General features: G+C 44.3%; 1 protein-coding gene across 4 annotated transcripts in view; it reads right to left on the reverse strand.

The window, feature by feature from the left end:
• The window catches only part of LOC137371218 (copper-transporting ATPase 2-like), a 189,371-nt gene that overhangs the window by 109,668 nt on the left and 55,501 nt on the right, over positions 1-24,202 (reverse strand). For all 4 annotated transcript variants that reach the window (XM_068033409.1, XM_068033408.1, XM_068033410.1 and 1 more), the window contains exon 2: positions 3,511-4,744. In XM_068033409.1, coding sequence (XP_067889510.1) covers positions 3,511-4,744 — 1,234 coding nt within the window. The remainder of the gene's footprint in view (positions 1-3,510; positions 4,745-24,202) is intronic.

Genomic DNA, 24,202 nt, shown 5'->3' on the forward strand with positions numbered 1-24,202 from the left:
TTTGGATATGGTCCTGGTATGAATGTTACTAGCCACTTATCAGCCCAAATCCGAATGTTGTCCAGGTCTTGCTGCATGCAGACATGAATGCAATGTTCAGTTCCATTTGCAGTTAATCAGTGAACATCCCCCACTTCTGACCTTATGATAGAGGGAAGGTCAATGATGGGACAACTGAAGATGTTTGGGCCTAAGACACTACCCAGAGGAATTCTTGCAATGATGTACTAGACCGAGATGATTCGCCTCCAACAACCACAATCACCTTCCTTTGTGCTACGTGTGACTCCAGCCAGTGGAGAGTCTTCCCCTTAATTCCAACTAACTTCAATTAGACTGGGGCTCCTTGATGCCACACTCAGTCAAATGCTGTTTTCATGTCAAGGGCACTGATTCTCACCTTACCTCTAGAAATCAGCTCTTTTATCCATGTTTGGACCAAGGCTGTAATAAGGTCTGGAGCTAAGTGGTGCTGGTGGAACTCAAACTGAGCATTGAGGATCAGGTGCCGCTGTCGTCAACAACTTCCATCACTTTGCTGATAATCGAGAGTGAACCGATGGGGCAGGATTGGATTGGATGTATTATGCTTTTCGTGAACAGGAAATAACTGGGCAATTTTCTCATTTGTCAGGTAGATGCCAGTGTTCTGGCTGTACTGGAACAATTTGAACATGTGCATGGATATTTTGGAGCACTACAGCCTTTGCTAAATCTAGTGCACTCAGCCATTTCTTCATGTTGTGTGGAATGAATCAAATTGGCTGAAGACTGGCAACTGTGATGCTGGGCACCTGAGAGAAGGCAGAGCTGAACCATCTACTCAGTTTCTGGCTGAAGATGGTTGCAAATGTTTCAGCCATATTGTTCATACAGACATGCTGGGCTCCCCCACCATTGAGGATGGAACCTCATCCTCCTGTTAGTTTTTCAATTGTCAGAGTCATGCAGCACAGAAACAGGCCCTTCGGCCCATCGTGTCTGTGCCAGCCATCAAGAACCCAACTATTCTAGTCCCATTTTCCAGCACTTGGCCCGTAGCCTTGTAGGCTATGGCATTTCAAGTGCTCATCTAAATACTTCTTAAATGTTGTGAGGGTTCTTGCCTCTACCACTACTTCAGGCAGTGTATTCCAGATTCCAACCACCCTCTAGGTAAATTTTTTTTCCCTCAAATCCCCTCTAAACCTCCTGCCCCTTACCTTAAATCTATGCCCCCTGGATACTGACCCCTCTGCTAAGAGGTAAAAGTCTCTTCCTATCTAACCTATCACTACCCCTCATAATTTTGAATACCTTTTATACAAATTTATACAATTGTTCAACACCATTGTGATAGCTCTGCAGTCCTATAATCATTTCGCTGTTCCACATGCATGTAGTCCTGTGCTGTCCAGATTGGGACACCTCATTTATAGATATGCCTTGTGCTCCTCCTACACTCCTCACTGAACCAGGGTTTGTCCCCAGCTTGGTAGAGGGAGAGATATGCCGGGCCATGAGGTTACAGATTATGATGCAATTCAATTCCTGCTGATTGAAAAGGGAGGGGGGGGGGGGTCCCCTATGTGCAGAGGGTCTGTAAGCAACAGAGGAGTCTGGGAAGGAGGGAGGTTGGGAAGAGTGGGGCCTGTGTGGGACAGCTAAGTTGAGGGTCGGTGAGTGGGGTCTGGGTCAGTGAGCTGGTAGGCTCAATAAGTAGGGGGGTGACATTGAGTGGGGAGAATCAGTGCATTGGGGGTGCGGCGGGAAATAAGTGAGTCTTCCCCTCTTACCTAACCAGTAACCCACCCCCAAAATCCCGGGCCGCTCGGTTCTTTGTGTGCACGAACCCAGGTCTCCTAGTCCCTCCTCATCGGGGTCTTTCACCTGCTGCATTCAATCTTCTCGCCCACTCAAACACAAAAATTGGGACTGCACACGACGCCACCTCCTGACTGGCGAATAAAGCGTCAATACGTAGCGCTCAACCACTGTTGTTTGGCGACCTCCACTTCCAGTTTCCACTCCCGCGCCGGCTCTCGGGTGCATTCTGCGCATAGGCTTCTCATTTCAGCTCTGCGCATGCGGAACGCAACAGAGCAAGTGCGTCTGCGCAGGTGTGAAGCGGGTGCGCATGCGTAGAAACACTTCAAAATCCCGCGTTTCAGGAGCTTCTTCGTGATGGCGGTTGAGGCTGCATTTGAGTGAGAAAGCGTCCACCTGAAACCGCTTTCATTTTTAAATCAACCCCTTCCATAATGCAGCGTTATTTGTTCTTTTTCCGTATCACAGGAAGAAAGCGAGAGACTACAGGAATCATCGAATGTTGAATGAATTTAAAAAATCGAATGGTTAAAATACAGGAGGCCAAGTAGATGTGTTGTGGCCTTACTGACTCTGCAAAAGCAACTCACCTAATCCCACAATCCACTTTTCCCGCTACACCTACAGATTTTTTCTCTTCAGCTAATTATCCAGTTCTCTTTTGAAGGCCTCATCATTGAATCTGCCTCCACCACACTCTCAGGCAGTGCATTCCAGACCCGAACCACTCGTAAATCTTTTCTACACCCTCTCTCATGCCTTCACATCCTTCCTTAAGCATGGTTTGCAGACCTGGACACAATACACCAGGTGAGACCAAACCAGTGTTTTATACAGGTTTAGACAAATGGACTGGTGAGGTGCACAAAAAAGTGGTAAATGTAATTCAATCAGAAGTGAGGTAATGCATTTAGGGAGGGCAAGGAAATATACAATGAATGGTAGGATGCTGAGAAGTATACAACAACATAGTATATTCAGATATCCCTGAAGGTAGCAAGACCGGTAGATAAGGTGGTTATGTAGGCATATAGGATACATTCCTTTATTGGGCAAGGCCTAAAGTACATGAACAGGGAAGTTACACTAAAACTATAAAACACTAGTTAGTCCGCAGCTAGACTACTGCTTACAGTTCTGGTCACCACATTACATGAAGTATCTGCATTAGAGAGGGTACAGAGGTTACAAGGATGTTGCCAGGCATAGAAAATTTTAGCTATGAGAAAAGATTGGATAGGTTGTGGTTATTTTCTTTAGAACAGAGGGGTCTAAGGGGAGATTTAATTGAGGTGTACAAAATTATGAGGGGCCCAGACAGAATGGATAAGAATGAACTATTTCTGTTAGCACAGAAGTCAGTAACCAGAGGGCATAGATTTAAAAGTAGCTGATAGAAGAGGAATTGAGATATTTTTCACCCAGAGGGTGGTGGGTCTGGAATTCACTGCTTGAAAAAGGGTGGTAGAGGCAGAAACTGTAATCACATTAAAAAAAAAACACCTTGGTATGCACTTGAGGTGTTATAACCTACAGGGCTATGGACCAAAAGCTGGAAGATGGAAATAGACTGGATAGCTCTTTTATGGACAACACGGATATGATGTGCCAAATGACCTCCTGTCCATAAATCTTTGTTTCTAGCAGCCACTGAAAATATTTTTCCAAATGTTGAGGAGAAAACAAGGAATGTTGTTCACCTACCAGATACAGAGGCAATAAATCCCATCTCATCTATGGCAGCTCGCAGTTCCTCAGAGTTTGTCATTGCTGGATCAAAGTGGATTGTCCCCTTCTCTTTGGCCAGTGATACTTTGATCAATTTTACACCTTTCTTTTGCGAGATCATGTTCTCTATTGACTGCACACAAGAATTACATGTCATTCCTCCAATACTAATTACTGCGATGCTGGTTGTAGTTTGTAAGTGCTTTTCAGTATCACAGTTTGGTTGGCGTAGTAATGGTGTGACAGGAATCGATAATGAAGTCTCCTTTTTCATTTCCATGCCAGTTGGTAGGTAGACTTTAAATTTTTCTGGTGGTAGAGCTTCAATCACTAATTTTAATGATTCTGGATTAGTCAAGCTAGTATCATACTTCACAATAGCTTTTTTGCTCTCTAAAGACACCATGATGCTCTGTATGCCTGGGAGCTCTCTGATATTTCCTTCAATATGAGCAACGCAAGACTTGCAATGCATCCCCTCTATGTGGAGAACTACCGTCATGAGGTTACGGGTATCACTTGGTATTTTGCTATTGGATGTCAAGGTTTTATTTCTTTTTCTATCCTGTGAGTCAATAGATTTGATCACACCCAGTTTCAGAGAAGCTGGTCTCTTGATGGTGGCTTGAAAACCCAAGTCATTAATTTGGTTTCTGAGCTCTTCTGGTTGAATCCCACGAGGCTGGTATACAATAGTTGCTTCCTGTTTGTTAAGGGAGACCTTAATTCGGTGTACACCTTGCAATTTGCCAATTTTGCGTTCAATTGTGCTAACGCATGAGTGGCATGTCATGCCTTCCACTTTCATCTTCATCACAGCTTCAACCGCTGAGGGAATTTTTGTCTCAAGTAAAGATGCATTTTGATTAGTGAGAGATGTTTCAAAGCCAATGTCATCAATTGCCTCGCATATCCGCTGAGTGCTGATTATTGTAGGTATATACTTAACGATAGCATTATTATGTTTGAGAGACACCTTAATGCTAACAATACCTTTCTCTTTAGAAATCTGGCCCTTTATTGACTGCACGCATGATTGGCAAGTCATGCCCACAATATTGATATGTACAGTGCTGATACCAACTGGTAGAGGGAAAAGTTCACTCAAGCTGGCTTCAAATCCAACATTATCAATGGCATATCGCAAGGACTCAGGGCTGTGTGCTGCAGGACTGTAGACAAGAGTACCACTGTGTTTCTCGAAAGGCACCTGCAAAAAAAATGATCCCAGGTTATTTTCAACAAATTTTTAAATTGGGACTTATGAATAATTTCTTTTAAAACTCAGAAGAAAGTGGGCAGCGAACTATCCAGCCTTGAAGGAAGAGATCCCAGGAGATTTTAACTGCCGACGCTGATGAGGAATTCCCGACATTAACCATCAACATCCTAGGGGCTACCATTGACCAGAAACTGAACTGGAGTAGCCATATAAATCCCGTGGCTACAAGAGCAGGTCAGAGGCTAGGAATCCTGCGGCGAATAACGCATCTCCTGAATCCCCAAAGCCTGTCCACCATCTACAAGGCACAAGTCAGGAGTGTGATGGAATATTCTCCACTTGCCTGGATGGGTGCAGCTCCAACAACACACAAGAAGCTCGACACCATCCAGAATAAAGCAGCCCGCTTGATTGGCACCCCATCCACACTGACGCACAGTGGCAGTAGTGTGTACCATCTACAAGATGCACTGCAGCAATGCACCAAGGCTCCTTAACACCTTCCAAACCCCGCGACCTCTACCAACTAGAAGGGCAAAGGCAGTGAATGCATGGGAACACCACCACCTGCAAGTTCCCTTTCAAGTCACACACCATCCTGACTTGGAACTATATCACTGTTCCTTCACTGTCGCTGGGTCAAAATTCTGGAACTCCCTTCCTAACAGCACTGTGGGTGTACCTACCCGACATGGACAGCAGCAGTTCAAGAAGGCGGCTCACCACCACCTTCTCATGGGCAATTAGGGATGGACAATAAATGCTGGCCTAGACAGCGACGTCCAGATCCCATGAATGAATTTTAAAAAAAGACTCATGCCTGAAGCCAGTGGGCACGATGTCACTGCCTGTGAGTAGCAGTCAAAATTTGTGGGGGGGGGGGCGGGTGGTCAGGTCACGGTCAGGGATACATGAAAACAGTCCCCAGCCAGATAAGAAATAGGGGGTTGGGAGTAAAAAAAAAAAAATCAGGAAAATCTGTGATCGGAGGAGGAAGGGCGATACTTCTGTCCCTCCTGGCCCACAAGGAACCTTTAGAAAAAGTTTAAAATTACCTGAGTATTTTGTAGGCAGAATCTTGACTGCCACTAGCTTTCACTGACAGGTTTGGGACCATGCAAACCTCAGTTAGGACTATGGTTAAAATAGTATGCTCATCCCAATTGGAACTTGACTTTGCCATTGGGCCCTGTTCCTCTGGAGTGGTGGCTTTCCTGTGCCTGATTTTTGGCAAATTAAAATAGTATGGAGGCAGCAGCATGTTGGGAACACAGAACAAACTGCTACCACACCATTCCCTCTGGGGTGGGTTGGCAGGGAGAGGGATGTTAAAATACTCCCTTTAAAATTGTGATTCATAAAATTGACTTAAAAAGTATTGTAATGAGAACTGTACAATTACCATCCCTTCAATAAACATCTTAAATGTGTGGGATGACCTTTTTAGACCTGAATGTACATGAAGGTTTTATACCAGAATTACAGATAATTTACAGGTAATAGCTGCTCATCAGATATATATCTGAACAAATCACATAGCACATTTGTGTTTGAATTGAGTGGTTTGGTTCCTCCTTCAAGTAGACTGCCTAGCAGCCTTAAATGCCACAACATTGCAAGTGGGGCATGATAAACGAGTGCAGCTGTACCACAATAGAATTAAAAAAGCAAATGTTAAGGTAAATCTTGGGACAAAAATGCTTCATATTTGTCGTAAGGGAGGTCACATTATGAGCATGGTCTACAGATGTTTCACCATAAATTAAGAATGTTAATATAGTGCAATAGAGTGCTAATTTCAAAGTTTGTCTCATAAAACAGGAAATGATACTTAGCTCAAGATCATGTATGGCTGTAGATCTGCATAGTCATACACACTAATTAATGCCTTAATTATGTTCACAATCCTCTTACTCTTTTCATAATCAAACACTAATCCAACTCCTTTTAATGAGTATCCTTTGAGCTAACACTATTTTTGAGAGGCGTCCACTCGTATTTGTGTGTGCGCTTAAGACTCTCAATCTCTTATGAGATTCATTAATAATTTTGTACATCTCAATTAAGTCACCCCTCAGCCTCCTCTGTTCTAAGGAAAACAACCCTAGCCTATCCAATCTTTCCTCAGTGTTATGACCAACTGCTCCAGTCAAAGCCCCCAATCAAAATATATGATTCTGATTGTAGTGGGAGAAACGCACTATTAATTCAATCCTGTCCCTCCAAAGATTGCCTAACATATCATTTTAAACTTTCCAAATTAAAGAAAGACCCAGCCAAATAGTACCATCTATTAACCCCCGAATGAGGCTAACCAAACCAGGTGTCTTTACATCATCAAATTAACTGTTTAATTAGAAAAACTAAATTCTTAAACACTATGAAGATATAAACATTAAAAATAGAAAAAAATTAGGGTCCTTGCAAATTTACAATCCAATGTTGCTTGAAATCCTCACAGCCGTCCGATGGGGGAAAAAAGCTTCAATAGTAGAACAGTCCATAGTCTAATTCCAGCAGTTAGTGATGCTTTCCGTCCAGCAATGGATTTCAACAATTAACAAATTACAAATACTTTCAATAGAATCAATCTGACTTTTGAGTTTTTGAGGAATAAAAGATTTCCACAGTCTAACTTCCCTTCTTTCAGTTTAAATTATCAGAGATCTTTGTTTTGGCTTGACTTTTTTTTTAGAATTTTGACAGATAATAATTAAACAGACTAGATTCTCTTCCTTCAGTTTAAATGGCTGAGAGCTCTTCTTTCAGGTGCTACCAGCTGTCTGAGTGTGTTCTGTTAGAACAGACAGTCTTCAACTAAAAAGCCAGTTCAAAATTGAATTGTAACAAATGTATTGCTTGATGCTCAGTCCAAGTGGCTGTATCCAAGGTAACGAGAATGCACCCTTTGAATCGCAGTCTCTGAATGGTCGTATCCAATGGCAACCAAAAATGCATTTTCTCTAACTTCTGAGGCTTGCTGGTTCTTAAAGCAGTACTGATCCTTTGCAAGCCTTAAACACACACCATATATTTCCCACAGAGAACAAAGAACTACAGGACTATAACTATAGCTACAACTTTCGAGCCCTGGCAACATTCTTGTAAATCTCCTCTGTACTGTCTCCAGAGCAATTATGTCCTTTCTGTAATGTGCTAATCAGAACTGTACGCAATACTCCAACTGTGGCCTAACCAGCATTTTATACAGTTCCAGCATTACATCCCTGCTCTGGAATTCTATACCTCGGCCAATAAAGGAAAGCATTCCAACTGCCTTCTTCACTCTATCTACCTGTCCTGCCACCTTCAGGGACCTGTGGACATGCACTCCAAGGTCTTTCACTTCTTCTACCCCTCTCAATATCCTCCTGTTTATTGTATATTCCCTTGCTTTATTTGCCCTCCCCAAATGCATTACTCACACTTCTCTGGATTGAATTCAATTTGCCACTTTTCCGCCCACTCAACCAAACCACTGATATCTTTCTGGAGTCTACAGCTATCCTCTTCACCATCAACTACACGGTCAATTTTTGTGTCATCAGCAAATTTCCCAATCATGCCTCTCACATTTAAGTCCAAACCATTGATATATACCCCAAACAGCAAGGGACCCAATACTGAGCCCTATGGAATGCGACTGGAAACTGCTATCCATTCACCAAAACATCTGTCGACTACTACCCTTTGTTTCCTGTCCAAATCAATTCTGGATCCAACCTGCCACATTCCCCTGTATCCCATGGGCTTTCATTTTACTGACCAGTCTGTTATGTAGGACCTAGTCAAATGCCTTACAAAATTCATGTAGACCACATCCACTGCACTTCCCTCATCAATCCTTCTTGTTACTGCCTCAAAAAGCTCAATTAAGTTAGTAAGACATGACCTTCCCTTAACAAATCCATGCCGACTATCCCTGATTAATCCATGCCTTTCTAAGCGGCAGATTATCCTGTCCCTCAGCATAGATTCTAACAATTTACCCACCACCGAGGTCAGACTGACCAGCTTATAATTATTTGGCCTATCGCTTTCACCCTTTTTAAACAATGGTATAATGTTTGCAGACCTCCAGTTGTCTGGTACCTCTCCTGTAACTGGTGAGGATTTGAAGATGATCCTCAGCAAATCTGCTATTTCCTTCCCGGCTTCCTTTAACAACCTGGGATGCAATCCATCTGGCTCTGGCGGTATATCCACTTTCAAGGATGACAGGCCCTCTAGTACTTACTCTCTCATATGCTTATCATATCTGATATTTCACACTCCTCTTTAACTACAATGTCTACATCAACCCTCTCCTTTGTGAAGACAGACAAAAAAAAACTCATTTAGAACCCTGCCCACATCTTCTGCATCCATGCATAAGTTCCCTTGTACATCTCTAACAGACCCCACCCTTTCCTTAGTTATCCTCTTGCTCTTAATGTAATGATAACATCTTCGGGTTTTCCTTGATTTTACCTGCCAATAATTTTTCATGTCCTCTCTTTGCTTTTCCAATTTCCTGTTTTACTTCACTCCTGCACTTTCTATACTCCTTTAGGCTTTCTAAAGTATTAAGATTTTTGTGATCATCATAAGTTTTCTTTTTCTGCTTTACCTTAGCCTGTAAGCTTCTAGTCAACCAAGGGGCTCTAGATTTGACCATACCACCCTTTCTTTATCTTTGTGGGGACATGCCTACACTATGCCTGTATTATCTCACTTTTGAATGCCTCCCACTGGTTTGCCATTGATTTTCCTTCAAGTAGCTGTATCCAGTCCACTTTTGCCAGGTCACCTCAGTTTCTTAAAATTTGCCTTCCCTCAATTTAGAACTTTTACTCCTGTTTTATCTTTGTCCTTTGCCATGATCATGCTAAGACTTACTGTATTATGGTCACTCACTGCTACTTCCTCCACTTGCCCAGTTTCATTACTGAAGACTAAATCTAGAATTGCGGCCCCTCTCACTGGGCTTGTTACGTGCTGGCTATAAAAAGTTCTCGTGCTCGCTGTTCAAGAATTTTGTCTCCTCTGTGCCCTTCACACTGTTTGTATCCCAGTTGATATTGGGGTAGTTGAAATCCCCAACTATTATTGCCCTATAGATTTTGCAGTCAGAAATTTGCCTATATATTTGTTCTTCTACATCCTTCTCACAATTTGGGGGTCTATAGTACACTCCTGGTGCTTTTTTAATTTCTGAGCTCCACCCATATGGCCTCGTTTGATGATTCATTTAGCATATCATCCCTCCTTAAAGCTGTTATTGATTCCTTAATTAATAATGCTACACCCCCTCCTTTTTTATCTCCCTTTCTATCCCGCCTGAAAACTTTATATCCAGGGATGTTGAGTTGCCATTCTTGCCCCTCTTTAAGCCAAGTTTCCGTTATAGCAACAATACTGTGTCGCCATGTGTCTATCTGTGCCCTCAGCTCATCAGCTTTATTTACTATACTCCTTGCATTTAAATGAATACCCATTAACACTGCCAAATTCCTGTGCTGCACACTTTTTAACTTTTGCTTCTTCTGTCTTTGAGTCGCTCGCTAATTTTCTGCCTCCTGTTCCCTGCCCTGAAATTGTCCTATCTCAGGTTCCCATTGCCCTGCCAAGCTAGTTTAAACCATCCCCAACAGCACCAGCAAACCTTCTTGCAAGGATATTTGACCCAGTCCTGTTCAGGTGCAGACCGTCCGGCTTGTACTGGTCCCACCTTCCCCAGAACTGGTCCCAATGCTCAAGAAATTTGAAGCCCTCCCTCCTGTACCATCTCTCCAGCCACGCGTTCATCTGGCGTATTTTCCTATTTCTATACTCACTAGCACGTGGCCTTGAGAGTAATCCGGAAATTACTACCGTTGAGATCCTGCTTACTAATTTCATTCCTAACTCCCTAAACTCAGCCTGCAGGACCTCATCCCTCTTTCTTCCTATATCGTTGGTACCAATGTGGACCACAACTTCTGGCTGTGCACCCTTGCCCTCCAGAATGCCCTGTAGCCGCTCGGTGATATCCATGACCCTTGCACCTGGGAGGCAACATACCATCCTAGAATCATGCCTGCGACCACAGAAATGCCTATCTGTTCCCCTAACTATAGAATCCCCTATCACTATTGCTCTCTTGTCCTTTACTCCTCCCTCCCTGCACAGTTGAGCCACCCATGGTGCTCTGGTCATGACTCTCACTGCACTCTCCAGAGGAAACCTCTCTCCCATCGGTACTCAGAACTGAATACCGGTTAGAAAGTGGAATGCCCTCTGGGGACTCCTGCACTACCTGCCTTGACCTTCTTGTCTGTCTGGCACCCACCCAGTCCCCCTCTGCCTATGCTTTCTTAAGCTCCAGGGTGACTACCTCCTGAACCGTGCTATCCACATAGCTCTCTGCCTCTGCAGATGCGCCACAGTGACTCCAGTCGCCGTTCAAGTTTAGAAGCTCAAGCTTCTGCAGCCGGTGACACTTGCTGCAGATGTGTTTGTCAAGGACACATGGTGCGCTCACAACTTCCCAAATGCCACAGGAGGCATATTCCACTTGGCCGAGCGGACCTGCCATTACTTCGCTTTACAAACTAATTATTGCTAACGTAATCTGTCCTAAGTAGCTTCTCCCTTATTTTGAAATTGTGTCCCCTGGTTCTGGACTCCCCACTTAGGGGAAACATCTTAGCTGCATCTACCCTGTCTATCCCTTTAGGTATCTTGTGGGTTTTGGTGGGATCGCCTCTCATTCTTCGGGACTAGAGAGAGTGCGGGCCCGGTTTCCCTGATCTGTCTTCGTGGGACGATCCCCCCCATCCCGGGAACAGGTCTGGTGAATCTTCATTGTGCTCCCTCTATGGCAGTAATGTCCTTCCTAGGGTAGGGGGACCGCGCAGTGCTCCAGGTGCGGTATAGTGGAGTTCTGTATGGTTGGGGCGGGACTTCACTGCTCCTGTGCTCGAATCCTCTTGCAACGGGGGGCTAGCATGCCATTGGCCTTCCTAATTGTTTTCTGCACCAGTATGTTAGCTTTCAGTGACTTATTGACAAAGATACCCAGGTCCCTTTGTACAGCTACACTTTCTAATCTCTTACAAGTTAATAAATACTCTGCACATCTGCTCCTTCTACCAGGGTGGATGGCTTCACATTTTTCCGCATTGTATTCCATCTGCCGCATTCTTGCCCACTCACTGGGTCTGTCCGGGTTCCCTTGGGGCCGCTTTGCGTCTTCCTCACATCACACATTCCCACCTAGTTTTGTGTCGTCTGCGAACTTGGAAATACTACATTTGGTCTCTACATCTAAGTCATTGATGGAAATTGTGAACGGCTGGGCCCCAGGCGCTGGTCCCTGCGATACCCCGCTGGTCGAGGCCTACCGACGCGGAGATGACCCGTTTGTTCCGGCTCTCTGCTTTCTGCCGGTTGGTCAGTCCTTGGTCAGTGCCAGTGTGATCATGTGTTTTGATTTTGCTGGCCAGTCTCCTTTGGGGGACTTTGTCGGGAGCCATCTGGAGATCCAGGTATACTGCGTCCACCGACTCCCCTTTATCGATTCTGTTAGTAGCATCCTCAAAGTTCCAACAGGTTCGTCAAGCATGATTTCCCATTCATAGATCCATGTTGACTATGCCCATTCAGATCATTATTATCCAAATGTCCATTTATCACATCCTTTAGACTAGATTCAAACAGAACCTCGCTGGGTGCAGGTGCGGTGCCGGAGGATTGGAGAACTGCTAACATTGTACCTCTGTTTAAGGGGGGAGTGAGGGATGGACCGAATGATTACAGGCCAGTCAGTCTGACCTCAGTGGTGGGCAGGTTATTGGAGTCTGTTCTGAGGGACGGGATGGACTGTCACTTGGAGGGGCGTGGGTTGATTGAGGATGGTCAGTGTGGATTTGTTAGGGGAAGATCTTGTTTGGCTAACTTGGTCGAATTTTTTGAGGTGGTGAGAAGGAAGATAGATGAGGGTAGTGCAGTTGATGTGGTCTACATGGATTTTGGCAGGGCTTTTGACAGGGTACCACATGGCAGACTGGTTAAAAAGATGAAATCCCATGGGATCCAGGGAAATGCAGCAAGGTGGATACAAATTGGTTCGGTGGCAGGAAACAGGGGGTAATTGTTGACAGGTGTTTTAGCGACTGGAGGGCTGTTCCGGTGGCATTCCACAGGGCTCAGTGCTGGGTCCCCTGCTTTTTGTGGTATATATTAACAATAGGTGTAGGGGGCATGATCAATAAGTTTGCAGACGACACAAAGATTGGCCATGTGTGGATAGCGAGGAGGATAGCTGTCGGCTGCAGGAAGATGGTGATGGTCTGTTGGATGGGCAGAGAGGTGGCAGGTGGAGTTCGGCCCAAAGGGATGTGGGGTGATGCATTTGGGGAGGTCAAGCAAGGCAAGGGAATACATGATTGATGGGAAAATACTGGGAAGTGTGAAGAAAGTGAGGGACCTTGGAGTGAGTGTCCGTGGATCCCTGAGGGCAGCGGGACGGGTTGGATGGGGTGGGCGAGAAGGCGTATGGAATCCTTTCCTTTCTGAGCTGAGGTATAGAGTATAGGAGCAGGGAAGTTATGCTGGAACTGTGTAACCCATTGGTTGGGCCGCAACTTGGGTACTGTGCGCAGTTCTGGTTGCCTCATTGAAGAGGTGGATGTGTTGCACTAGAGAGGGTGCAGAGGAGAATTGCGAGGATGTTGCCGGGACTGGGGGCTGCAGCTTTGAGGAAGGATTGGATGGGCTGGGGTTGTTCTCCCTGGAGCAGAGAGGGCTGAGGAGAGATCTGATTGGGGTGTGTGGAATTTTGAGGGGCCTGGATGGAGTGGAGGTGAAAAGCCTGTTCACCTTGGCAGAGAGGTTGGTGACGAGGGGGCATGGATTTGTAGTGATTGGTAGTGGAATTGGAGAGGAGATGGGAGAGATTTTTTCGCCTGGAGGATGGTGGGGGTTTGGAATTCACTGCCTGGGGGGGCGGAGGGTGATTGGGGCAGAAGCCCTCAACTCATTTAGAAAGAGTCTGGATGTGCACCTTAGGTGCCGTGATCTGCAAGGCTGCGGACCTGGTGCTGGAAAGTGTAATTGGAATGGGTGGATCATTTTTCGGTTGGCACAGACACGATGGGCCAAGTGGCCTCTTTCTGTGCCTTAAACTTTCTATGATTCTAATAAGTGGAATAACTTACCAGTTACTTGCCAATCAGCTTCATCCCCTTCAGAAAAGACTGCGAAGAGCGCCTCTTTCCCCTAATCAGTAAAATTCCTCACGCACAACACTCAGCCTCACTCCAAACAGCACTATTCTAATTAGTAATTATTAATGAATTACACGAATTTAAAAAATCAGTAAAGTGATGGAAAGTGTCATCAACAGTGCCATCAAGCGGCACTTGCTTAGCAACAACCTGCTCAGTGATGCTCAGTTTGGGTTCCGCCAGGGCCACTCAGCTCCTGACCCTCATTACAACCTTGGTTCAAATATGGACAATAGAGCTGAACTCAAGAGGTGAGGTGAGAGTGACTGCCCTTGACATCAAGGCAGCATTTGACAGAGTATGGCATCAAGGAGCCCTAGCAAAACTGAGGTCAATGGGAATCAGGGAAAACCCTCCGCTGGCTGGAGTCATACCTAGCGCAAAGGAAGATGGTTGTGGTTGTTAGAGGTCAATCATCTGAGCTCCAGGACATCACTGCAGGAGTACCTCAGGGTAGTGTCCAAAGCCCAACCATCTTCAGCTGCTTCATCAATGACCTTCCTTCAATCATAAGGTCAGAAGTGGGGATGTTCGCTGATGATTGCACAATGTTCAGCACCATTCGTGACTCCTCAGATACTGAAGCAGTCTGTGTAGAAATGCAGCAAGACCTGGACAATATCCAGGCTTGGGCTGATAAGTGGCAAGTAACATTCGCGCTACACAAGTGCCAGGCAATGACCATCTCCAACAAAAGAGAATCTAACCATCTCCCCTTGACATTCAACGGCATTACCATCGCTGAATCCCCCACTATCAACATCCTAGGGGCTACCATTGACCGAAAACTGAACTGGAATAGCCATATAAATACCGTGGCAACAAGAGCAGGTCAGAGGCTAGGAATCCTGAGGCGAGTAACTCACCTCCTGACTCCCCAAAGCCTGTCCACAATCTACAAGGCACAAGTCAGGGATGTGATGGAATACTCTCCACTTGCCTGGATGGGTGCAGCTCCAACAACACTCAAGAAGCTCGACACCATCCAGGACAAAGCGGCCCACTTGATTGGCACCCCAGCTACAAACATTCACTCCCTCCACCACCGACGCACAGTGGCAGCAGTGTGTACCATCTACAAGATGCACTGCAGCAATGCACCAAGGCTCCTTCGACAGCACCTTCCAAACCCGCGACCTCTACCAACTAGAAGGACAAGGGCAGCAAATACATGGGAACACCACCACCTGCAAGTTCCCCTCCAAAGAACAAAGAACAAAGAAAATTACAGCACAGGAACAGGCCCTTCGGCCCTCCAAGCCTACGCCGATCCAAATCCTCTATCTAAACCTGTCGCCTATTTTCTAAGGGTCTGTATCTCTTTACTTCCTGCCCATTCATGTATCTGTCTAGATACATCTTAAAAGACGCTATCGTGCCCGCGTCTACCACCTCCGCTGGTAATGCGTTCCATGCACCCACCACCCTCTGCGTAAAGAACTTTCCACGCATATCCCCCCTAAACGTTTCCCCTTTCACTTTGAACTCGTGTCCACTTGTAATTGAATCCCCCACTCTGGGAAAAAGCTTCTTGCTATCCACCCTGTCTATACCTCTCATGATTTTGTACACCTCAATCAGGTCCCCCCTCAACCTCCGTCTTTCTAATGAAAATAATCCTAATCTACTCAACCTCTCTTCATAGCTAGCGCCCTCCATACCAGGCAACATCCTGGTGAACCTCCTCTGCACCCTCTCCAAAGCATCCGCATCCTTTTGGTAATGTGGCGACCAGAACTGCATGCAGTATTCCAAATGTGGCCGAACCAAAGTCCTATACAACTGTAACATGACCTGCCAACTCTTGTACTCAATACCCCGTCCGATGAAGGAAAGCATGCCGTATGCCTTCTTGACCACTCTATTGACCTGCGTTGCCACCTTCAGGGAACAATGGACCTGAACACCCAAATCTCTCTGTACATCAATTTTCCCCAGGACTTTTCCATTTACTGTATATTTACTCCAAGTCACACACCACCCTGACTTGGAACTATATCGCCGTTCCTTCACTGTCGCTGGGTCAAAATCCTGGAACTCCCTTCCTAACAACACTGTGGGTGTACCTACCCCACATGGACTGCAGCGGTTCAAGAAGGCAGCTCACCACCACCTTCTCAAGGGCAATTAGGGATGGTCAATAAATGCTGGCCTGGCCAGCGACGCCCACATCCCGTGAATGAATTTAAAAAAAGTACTAACTTGATCACTTACAAGGTAGCTATTTGAGAGTTTTCAAAAAAGAACTTTTTTTCTCTGATTTTTTAAAAAGTTATTTACAGGCTGTTACTCACCCAACTAATCAGCTTACAGATTTCCCATGATGTCACTAAGATTTTTTTTTCCTCTTTTGAAACTCAGCGCACGCTGACGCAAACAGAGAGAGTCCACCGCTGACTGCCGCTGCTCCGGTCTGAGGTAGGTGTAGGCCTCGAGCCCTGCTCTTTATTTCCACAGGTCCCGCTCCAATCCGCCGCCGACTGCCACTGCTCCAGTCTAATCTTGTACTCACATTCTATGATTATGATTTATGTCAAATAACATGTCATGCTAGCTTATTCCACCTCTACAGTCTTATAGCTATAGCTGATTGACTACTGACCACATGTACATACCAAGGAAACTTTGGTTTCCTTTATACTAGCAAAGAAAGAGCAAGCTTGCATTTATATCACATCTTTCATAACCTCAGGACATCCCAAAGTATGCCATGGCCAACAAATTGCTTTTCTTGAAGTGTAGGCACTTATTTTGCAGGTAAATGTGACAGCTTATTTGTCCTTCAAACAGTAAACTGATGTTGATTGAGGGATAAATATGTCGGAACAACTCCTGCTCTTCTTTGAATCGTACCATGGGATATTTTATGTCCACCTGAACAGACAGACAGGGCCTCAGTATAATGCCTCATCCAAAGATGGCATCTCTGACTATGTAACACTCCCTAAGCACTGCACTGAGATTCTGGAGTGGGACTTGAACCCATGACCTGCTGATTCAGTGCTACCAGATTGGCACTGAAAGTTAATACTGACAGCACAGGAATAGGTACATTGTGGTTTATTTAATTACCAGTGTATTTGCATTCCAGTATAATAATTCCTTCGTGTTGACAGCTTTGTTACTGCTAGGTTGTGATACATAAAAAAGAATTAAAGAGCTAATGAAGAACAGCACAAAGGGGGTGTACTTTCAACCTAGAAGCACAGACATTTTTGAAAATGACTGTTTTTCCTGCATACTCATACCTCATGATCTAATTCACACCAGAGCACTGAAATATTATCTAAATTAATGGACTTCTCAATCCCTTGCAAGATCTGATCCATGCAATACTGATGCAAAATGCCTTCATGGCCCACCACCACTGCACCCCTGCTGTAAAATCCTGCTATAATTTCTTCCACTACCTCTACAAAATGCATGTTTGGTGAACTGTGAATATTATAAATTAGAATTGCTAAAATGCCTGTAACTACAGAGGGTACTTTCGTGTCATGGTTATGTTACCGGTTTAGTAAACTACAGAACATGTGTTCAAATCTCACCATGGCAGTTTGAGAATTTGAATTCAGTTAAACAAAATCTAGAAATTAAAACAAAAACTATCAGCAAAAGTGAAATTAAGCTGCCAGATTGCTGTAAAAACCCAACTGGTTCAGTTATGTCCTTTAGAGAGAAGCAGGCTTCTGTCCTTATCTAATCTGGCCTATAACAGAAACATGGCTATAGGGTGACCAAGACTGTGAACTGAATATTCAACATTTAGAAGGACAGGAAAAAAGGAAAAGGAGGTAGTGTTGCACTGATAATAAGGGATGGGATCAGTACATTAGTAGGGAGGATCTCAGAACAGAAGAACAAAATGTGGAATCTGTTTGGGTGGAGCTAAGAAACAGCAAGGGGCAGTAAACATTGGTAGGAGTTGTTTATAGGCTACCAAACAGTAGTGGTAGTGTGGGGCATGGCATTAATCAGGAGATTAGAGAAGCATGTAGTGTGGGTAATACAATAATCATGATTGACTTCAATCTGCATATAAACTGGGTAAACCGAATGAGCACTAATGCTGTGGAGGTCGAGTTTCTGGAGTGTGTTAAGGATGATTTTCTAGAGCACTATGTTGAGGAACCGACAAGAGAACAGGCTATTTTAGATCTAATATTATGTAATGAGAAAGGGCTAATTAATGACAATGTTGTAAAAGAATCTTTAGGAATGAATGACCATAATATGATAGAATTTTACATTATGTTTGAAAGTGTGGTAGTTCAATCTGAAGCTAGGGTGGTACATTTGAACAAAGGAAATTATGAAGCTATGAGGGGCAAATTGGCTGAGATGGACTGGGAAAATACATTAAAAGGAATGACAGTACATAGGCAATGGATAGTCTTTAAAGAAATATTATAGTTTACAGCAACTATACATTCCTTCAAGGCACAAAATCCCCAAAAGTAAAGGCAGTCAACTGTGGATAACAAAGGAAGTTAAGGATTGTATAAGATTAAAAGGAAAGGCCTATAAAGTTGACAGAAATAGTAGTAAACCTGAGGATTGGGAGGATTTTAGAATACAGCGAAGGAGGACCAAGAAACTGATAAAGAAAAAGAGAATAGAATATGTATGTAAGCTAGTGAAAAACATAAAAATGGACTGTAAAAGCTTCTAGAGGTACGTAAAAAGGAAATGTTTGGCTAAGACAAATGTGGGTCCATTACAGGCAGAGTCAGGAGAATTTATAATGGCGAATAGAGGAATGGCAGAGAAGTTAAATGATTATTTTGTGTCTGTCTTCACTGAGGAAGATACAAAAAATCTCCCAGAATTAGAGATACAAGGGATTAGGGAGAAAGAGGAATTGAAGGAAATTAGTATGAGTAAGTAGGTTGTATTGGAGAAATTATTGGGGCTGAAGGTTGAAAGGTCCCCAGGACCTGATATTCTACATCCGAATGTTGAAAGAGGTAGCTATGGAGATAGTGGATGCATTGGTGATCACCTTCCAAAATTCTACAGATTCTGGAGCGACTCCTGCAGATTGGAAGGTTGCAAATGTCACCCCACTATTTAAGAAGGGAGGGAGAGAGAGAATAGGGAATTACAGACCTGTTAGCCTTACATCAGCCATTGGGAAAATGCAAGAATTTATTCTAAAGGATGTGATAAATGGACACTTGGATAATAATGATCTGATTAAGCACAATCAACATGAATGGGGAAATCATGTTTGACGAACCTGTTGGGAGTTTTTTGAGGATGTTACTAACAGAATTGATAAAGGGGAGTTGGAGGACGTGGTATACTTGGATTTTCAAAAGGCTTTTGATAAAGTCCCCCACAGGAGGTTGGTTTGCAAAATTAAAGCACATAGGATAGGAGGTAATATACTGGCATGGAGTAAGGATTGGTTCACAGACAGAAAACAGACAGTAGGAATAAACAGATCATTCTCACGTTGGCAAACTGTGACTACTTGGGTACCACAGGAATCAGTGCTTGGACCCCAGCTGTTCACAATATATATCAATGGTTTGGACGTGGGGATCAAATGTAGTATTTCCAAGTTCGCGGATGACACAAAACTAGGTGGGAATGTGTGTTGTGAGGAAGATGCAAAACGGCATCAAGGGGATTTGGAAACACTTAGGTGAATGGGCAAGAACGTGGCAGATAGAATATAATGTGGAAAAATATGAGGTTATCCACTTTAGTAGGAGGAACAAATATGCAGAGTATTTCTTAAATGGTAAGAGATTAGAAAGTGTAGATGTACAAAGGGACCTGGGTGTCCTTGTCAATAAGTCACTGAAAGGTAACATGCAGGTGCAGCAAGCAATTAAGGCGGCTAATGGTATGTTAGCCTTTATCGCAAGAGGATGTGAGTACAGGAGTAGTGAAGTCTCGCTTCAATTGTATAGAACCTTGGTTAGACCGCACCTAGAGTACTGTGTGCAGTTTTGGTTCCCTTATCTTAGAAAAAATATTATTGCCATAGAGGGAGTGCAACGAAGGCTCGCCAGACTTGTTCCCGGGATGGCCGGACTGTCCTGTGAACAGAGATTGGGAAAACTGGCCTGTATTCTCTAGCATTTCGAAGAATGAGAGGCGATCTCATTGAAACTTACAAAATACCTAAAGGGATAGACAGGGTAGATGCAGGTAAGATGGTTCCCCTGGTTGAGGAGTCTAGAATTAGGGGACACAATTTCAAAATAAGGGGGGAAGCCACTTAGGACAGAGATGAGGAGAAATTTCTTCACTCAGAGGGTTGCGAATCTTTGGAATTCTTTCCCCCAGAGGGCTGTGGAAGCTCAGTCATTGAGTATGTTTAAAGCAGAGATTGACAGGTTTCTAAATGCAAATGACATAAGGGGATGAGGATAGTGTGAGAAAAAGACATTGAAGTGGAAATCAGCCATGATCATATTGAATGGTGAGGCAGGCTTGGATCGGCTGAATGGCCCACTTCTGCTCCTATGTTCCTATATCTGTGGCTCCAGTCTTCCAATAATATGTGGTATCTTAAGTGGCCTAACAAGCCAGTCAAACTGCTACATCGCACAGGTTCAAGGGGATGACCCACTACCATCTTCTCAAGAAAATTTGATTTGGGCAATAAATGTCAATCTTGCTGGCAATGCACACATCCAAGAATGGAAAAAAGCAGATTCACAACCCTGTTACTTAACTATTTTAACAACTAAGTATAATAGTTCTCAAATGGTTCAGCTAGATTGATGAGGAAATCAGAGTTGTAATTCCTTGTTATATTTTGTTGTGCATGTAATTCGGATAATTAGAATGTGTTGATTCTCAGACAAAGGACAGATCCCCTGAGGTTTGAGCCTTTGATTTACATACAAAAGCTGAACTATAATTTCCCTAGTGATTTGTCATTCAGCTCTATTAAAGGCTTCTAAAATTACTCTAACAATATGCATTCACCTATTCTCTTTTACACAAAGCAATTAAGCTGTAATGTATTTTTTTCAAGCTTCATGTACAATGACATTACCCAATGTCAGGACTGCTGGTTTATGGTGACTGGAATAAGTCAAATTCCAAATTTTATTACATGACATGATTGGATTTTAAGTGTGTTTTAGGGATTGCTTTCCGTGATGCTGTTCATTTGTAATAAGGATCACCGAAAAAGTGAAGTTCTGTTTTTATTATTGAGATTACAAGATTTTCAACTGTATTTTCAGGATCAATTTCCACAGTTCCATGTTTGCTTCACTACTGGTGGTGAAAGAAACAATTCTATCCTTTAAAACAAAAACACTATAGAGCATGCCTTAGTCCTTATTGTTTGCAAACTTCATCTTATTAAGAGTCCATATTACTAAATGTGCTCTGAAGTTAATTCATAATTGGACTGCCTGATTCCAGATATTCAGAGTGGAAGCATATCCCATTCCAAACAATATGTAAGGATGAACTGCTTTGCTGGACTTAGTGAGTTAGCCTACATTCTGGACTAATTGCAGACTGATCGGATAGTTTCGTGCATAAAATAGGGACATCTTTGTGCAATAGTATAAAACGTGTAATAACAAGTCTCTCCTAACTTTTATTTCCATTGACTTTAGCAGCCAAGGAACAGATGCCAGGGTAGTGGGAGGAGTTGGAGAACATGGAGGGGTGGGATTTGGAGATCAGGATAAGGGTTGAAGATTGCGCAGGGGCTGGGTTGGAAATTGTGGGATTGGAGATCATGCAGGGGGGTATAGGTGTGAGCTTGTTGGGCCTGGAGGAAATACTCCTGCTCTTCTCAGCCCACAGCCGCATTGTAAATGCACCCACCTTATGGATCCAGCTCTTCTTGCCTCCTTTTACCTGTCAGAATTCCCAAGCCCCAGGAAACCTGGCTGACAATGGTTAAAAATAAAAATCTTGTAAAATGGAGGCATGCTGCCTCCTTAAAAGACTGCAGTGACTGACTGACCCAAATCCCGAGAGCAGATTGCTTGGTTGACCCATCCCCATTAAAACTGATAGGACGCAGTTTTGTACATAAAATACGGACACTGAGTGCAACTTGAACAGAGTGCTGGGAGCTTGGTGAGTTGAAGGAATCTTAATCACTTTCTAAAAATCTGATTTTGTTTGTATTTAATATTTAACTGAAAGTTACAGTTTAAATTCTAAATTTCATCCAGGGGCCTAAGCCAAGCTATCCACTGGGGAGCAGCTGTAGTTAGTTAATTAAGGAAATTAGCTTAAACTGTTTTTTCTGTACCTGGGGCTCAGCTAATCTCTTTAGTTTAAGAAGATATAGAAGCGCTGCACAAACAGCCAGGTGCTGTGCAAATGACTACTGGCAACACCTATGCAGTCGTATTCAGCTGACCTCCGACACCGGAAACATCAGAGGAATGTATGATGGCATTAAGAGAGTTTTTGGACCAGCCATCAAGAAGATCGCCCCCCCTCAAGTCTAAATCAGGGGACACAATCACTGACCAATGCAAGCAAATGGACCGGTGGGTGGAGCACTACCTAGAACTGTACTCCAGGGAAAATGTCAGCGAGACCGCCCTCAATGCAGCCGGTCATGGATGAGCTGGACAAACTACCAACAAAATTAGAACTCTGTGATGCCATTGATTCTCTAGCCAGTGGAAAAGCCCCTGGGAAGGACTGTATTACCCCTGAAATAATCAAGAGTGCCAAGCCTACTATACTCTCAGCACTCCATGAACTGCTTTGCCTGTGCTGGGATGAGGGAACATTACCACAGGACATGCACGATGCCAATATCATCACCCTGTATAAGAACAAGGGTGACCGCGGTGACTGCAACAACTACCGTGGAATCTCCCTGCACAGCATGGTGGGGAAAGTCTTCACTCGAGTTGTTTTAAACAGACTCCAGAAGCTGGCTGAGCGTATCTACCCTGAGGCACAGAATGGCTTCCGAACAGAGAGATCCACCATTGACATGCTGTTCTCCCTTCGCCAGCTACAGGAGAAATGTCGCGAACAACCGATGCCCCTCTACGTTGCTTTCATCGATCTCGCCAAAGCCTTTGACCTCGTCAGCAGACATGACCTCTTCAGACTACTAGCAAAAATCGGATGTCCACCAAAGCTGCTAAGTATCATCACATCATTCCATGACAATATGAAAGGCACAATTCAGCATAGCGGTGCCTCATCAGACCCCCTTTCCTATCCTGAGTGACGTGAAACAGGGCTGTGTTCTCGCACCTACACTGTTTGGGATCTTCTTCTCCCTGCTGCTCTCACATGCGTTCAAGTCTTCAGAAGAAGGAATTTTCCTCCACACAAGATCAGATGGCAGATTGTTCAACCTTGCCCATCTTACAGCGAAGACCAAAGTATGGAAGGTCCTCATCAAGGAACTCCTCTTTGCTGACGATGCTGCATTAACATCCCACACAGAACAGCGTCTGCAGAGACTCATCGACAGGATTGCGGCTGCCTGCAACTAATTTGGCCTAACCATCAGCCTCAAGAAAGCGAGCATCATGGGACAGGATGTCAGAAATGCTCCATCAATATTGACGACCACGCTCTGGAAGTGGTTCAAGAGTTCACCTACCTAGGCTCAACTATCACCAGTAACCTGTCTCTCGATGCAGAAATCAACAAGCACATGGGAAAGGCATCCGCTGCTTTGTCCAGACTGGCCAAGAGAGTGTGGGAAAATGGCGCACTGACACGGAACACAAAAGTCCCAAGTGTATCAAGCCTGTGTCCTCAGTACCTTGCTCTATGGCAGTGAGGCCTGGACAACATATGTCAGCCAAGAGCGACGTCTCAATTCATTCCATCTTCACTGCCTCTGGAGAATCCTTGGTATCAGGTGGCAGGACCGTATCTCCAACACAGAAGTCTTCGAGGCGGCCAACATCCCCAGCATATACACCCTACTGAGCCAGCGGCGCTTGAGATGGCTTGGCCATGTGAGCCGCATGGAAGATGGCAGGATCCCCAAGGACACATTGTACAGCGAGCTCGTCACTGGTATCAGACCCACCGGCCGTCCACGTCTCTGCTTTAAAGACGTCTGCAAACGCGACATGAAGTCCTGTGACATTGACCACAAGTCGTGGGAGTCAGTTGCCAGTGATCGCCAGAGCTGGTGGACAGCCATAAAGGCGGGGCTAAAGAGTAGTGCGTCAAAGAGACTTAGCAGTTGGCAGGAAAAAAGACAGAAGTGCAAGGA

The sequence above is a fragment of the Heterodontus francisci genome, chromosome 6 (assembly GCF_036365525.1).
Source record: "Heterodontus francisci isolate sHetFra1 chromosome 6, sHetFra1.hap1, whole genome shotgun sequence".
Classification (NCBI taxonomy): domain Eukaryota; kingdom Metazoa; phylum Chordata; class Chondrichthyes; order Heterodontiformes; family Heterodontidae; genus Heterodontus; species Heterodontus francisci.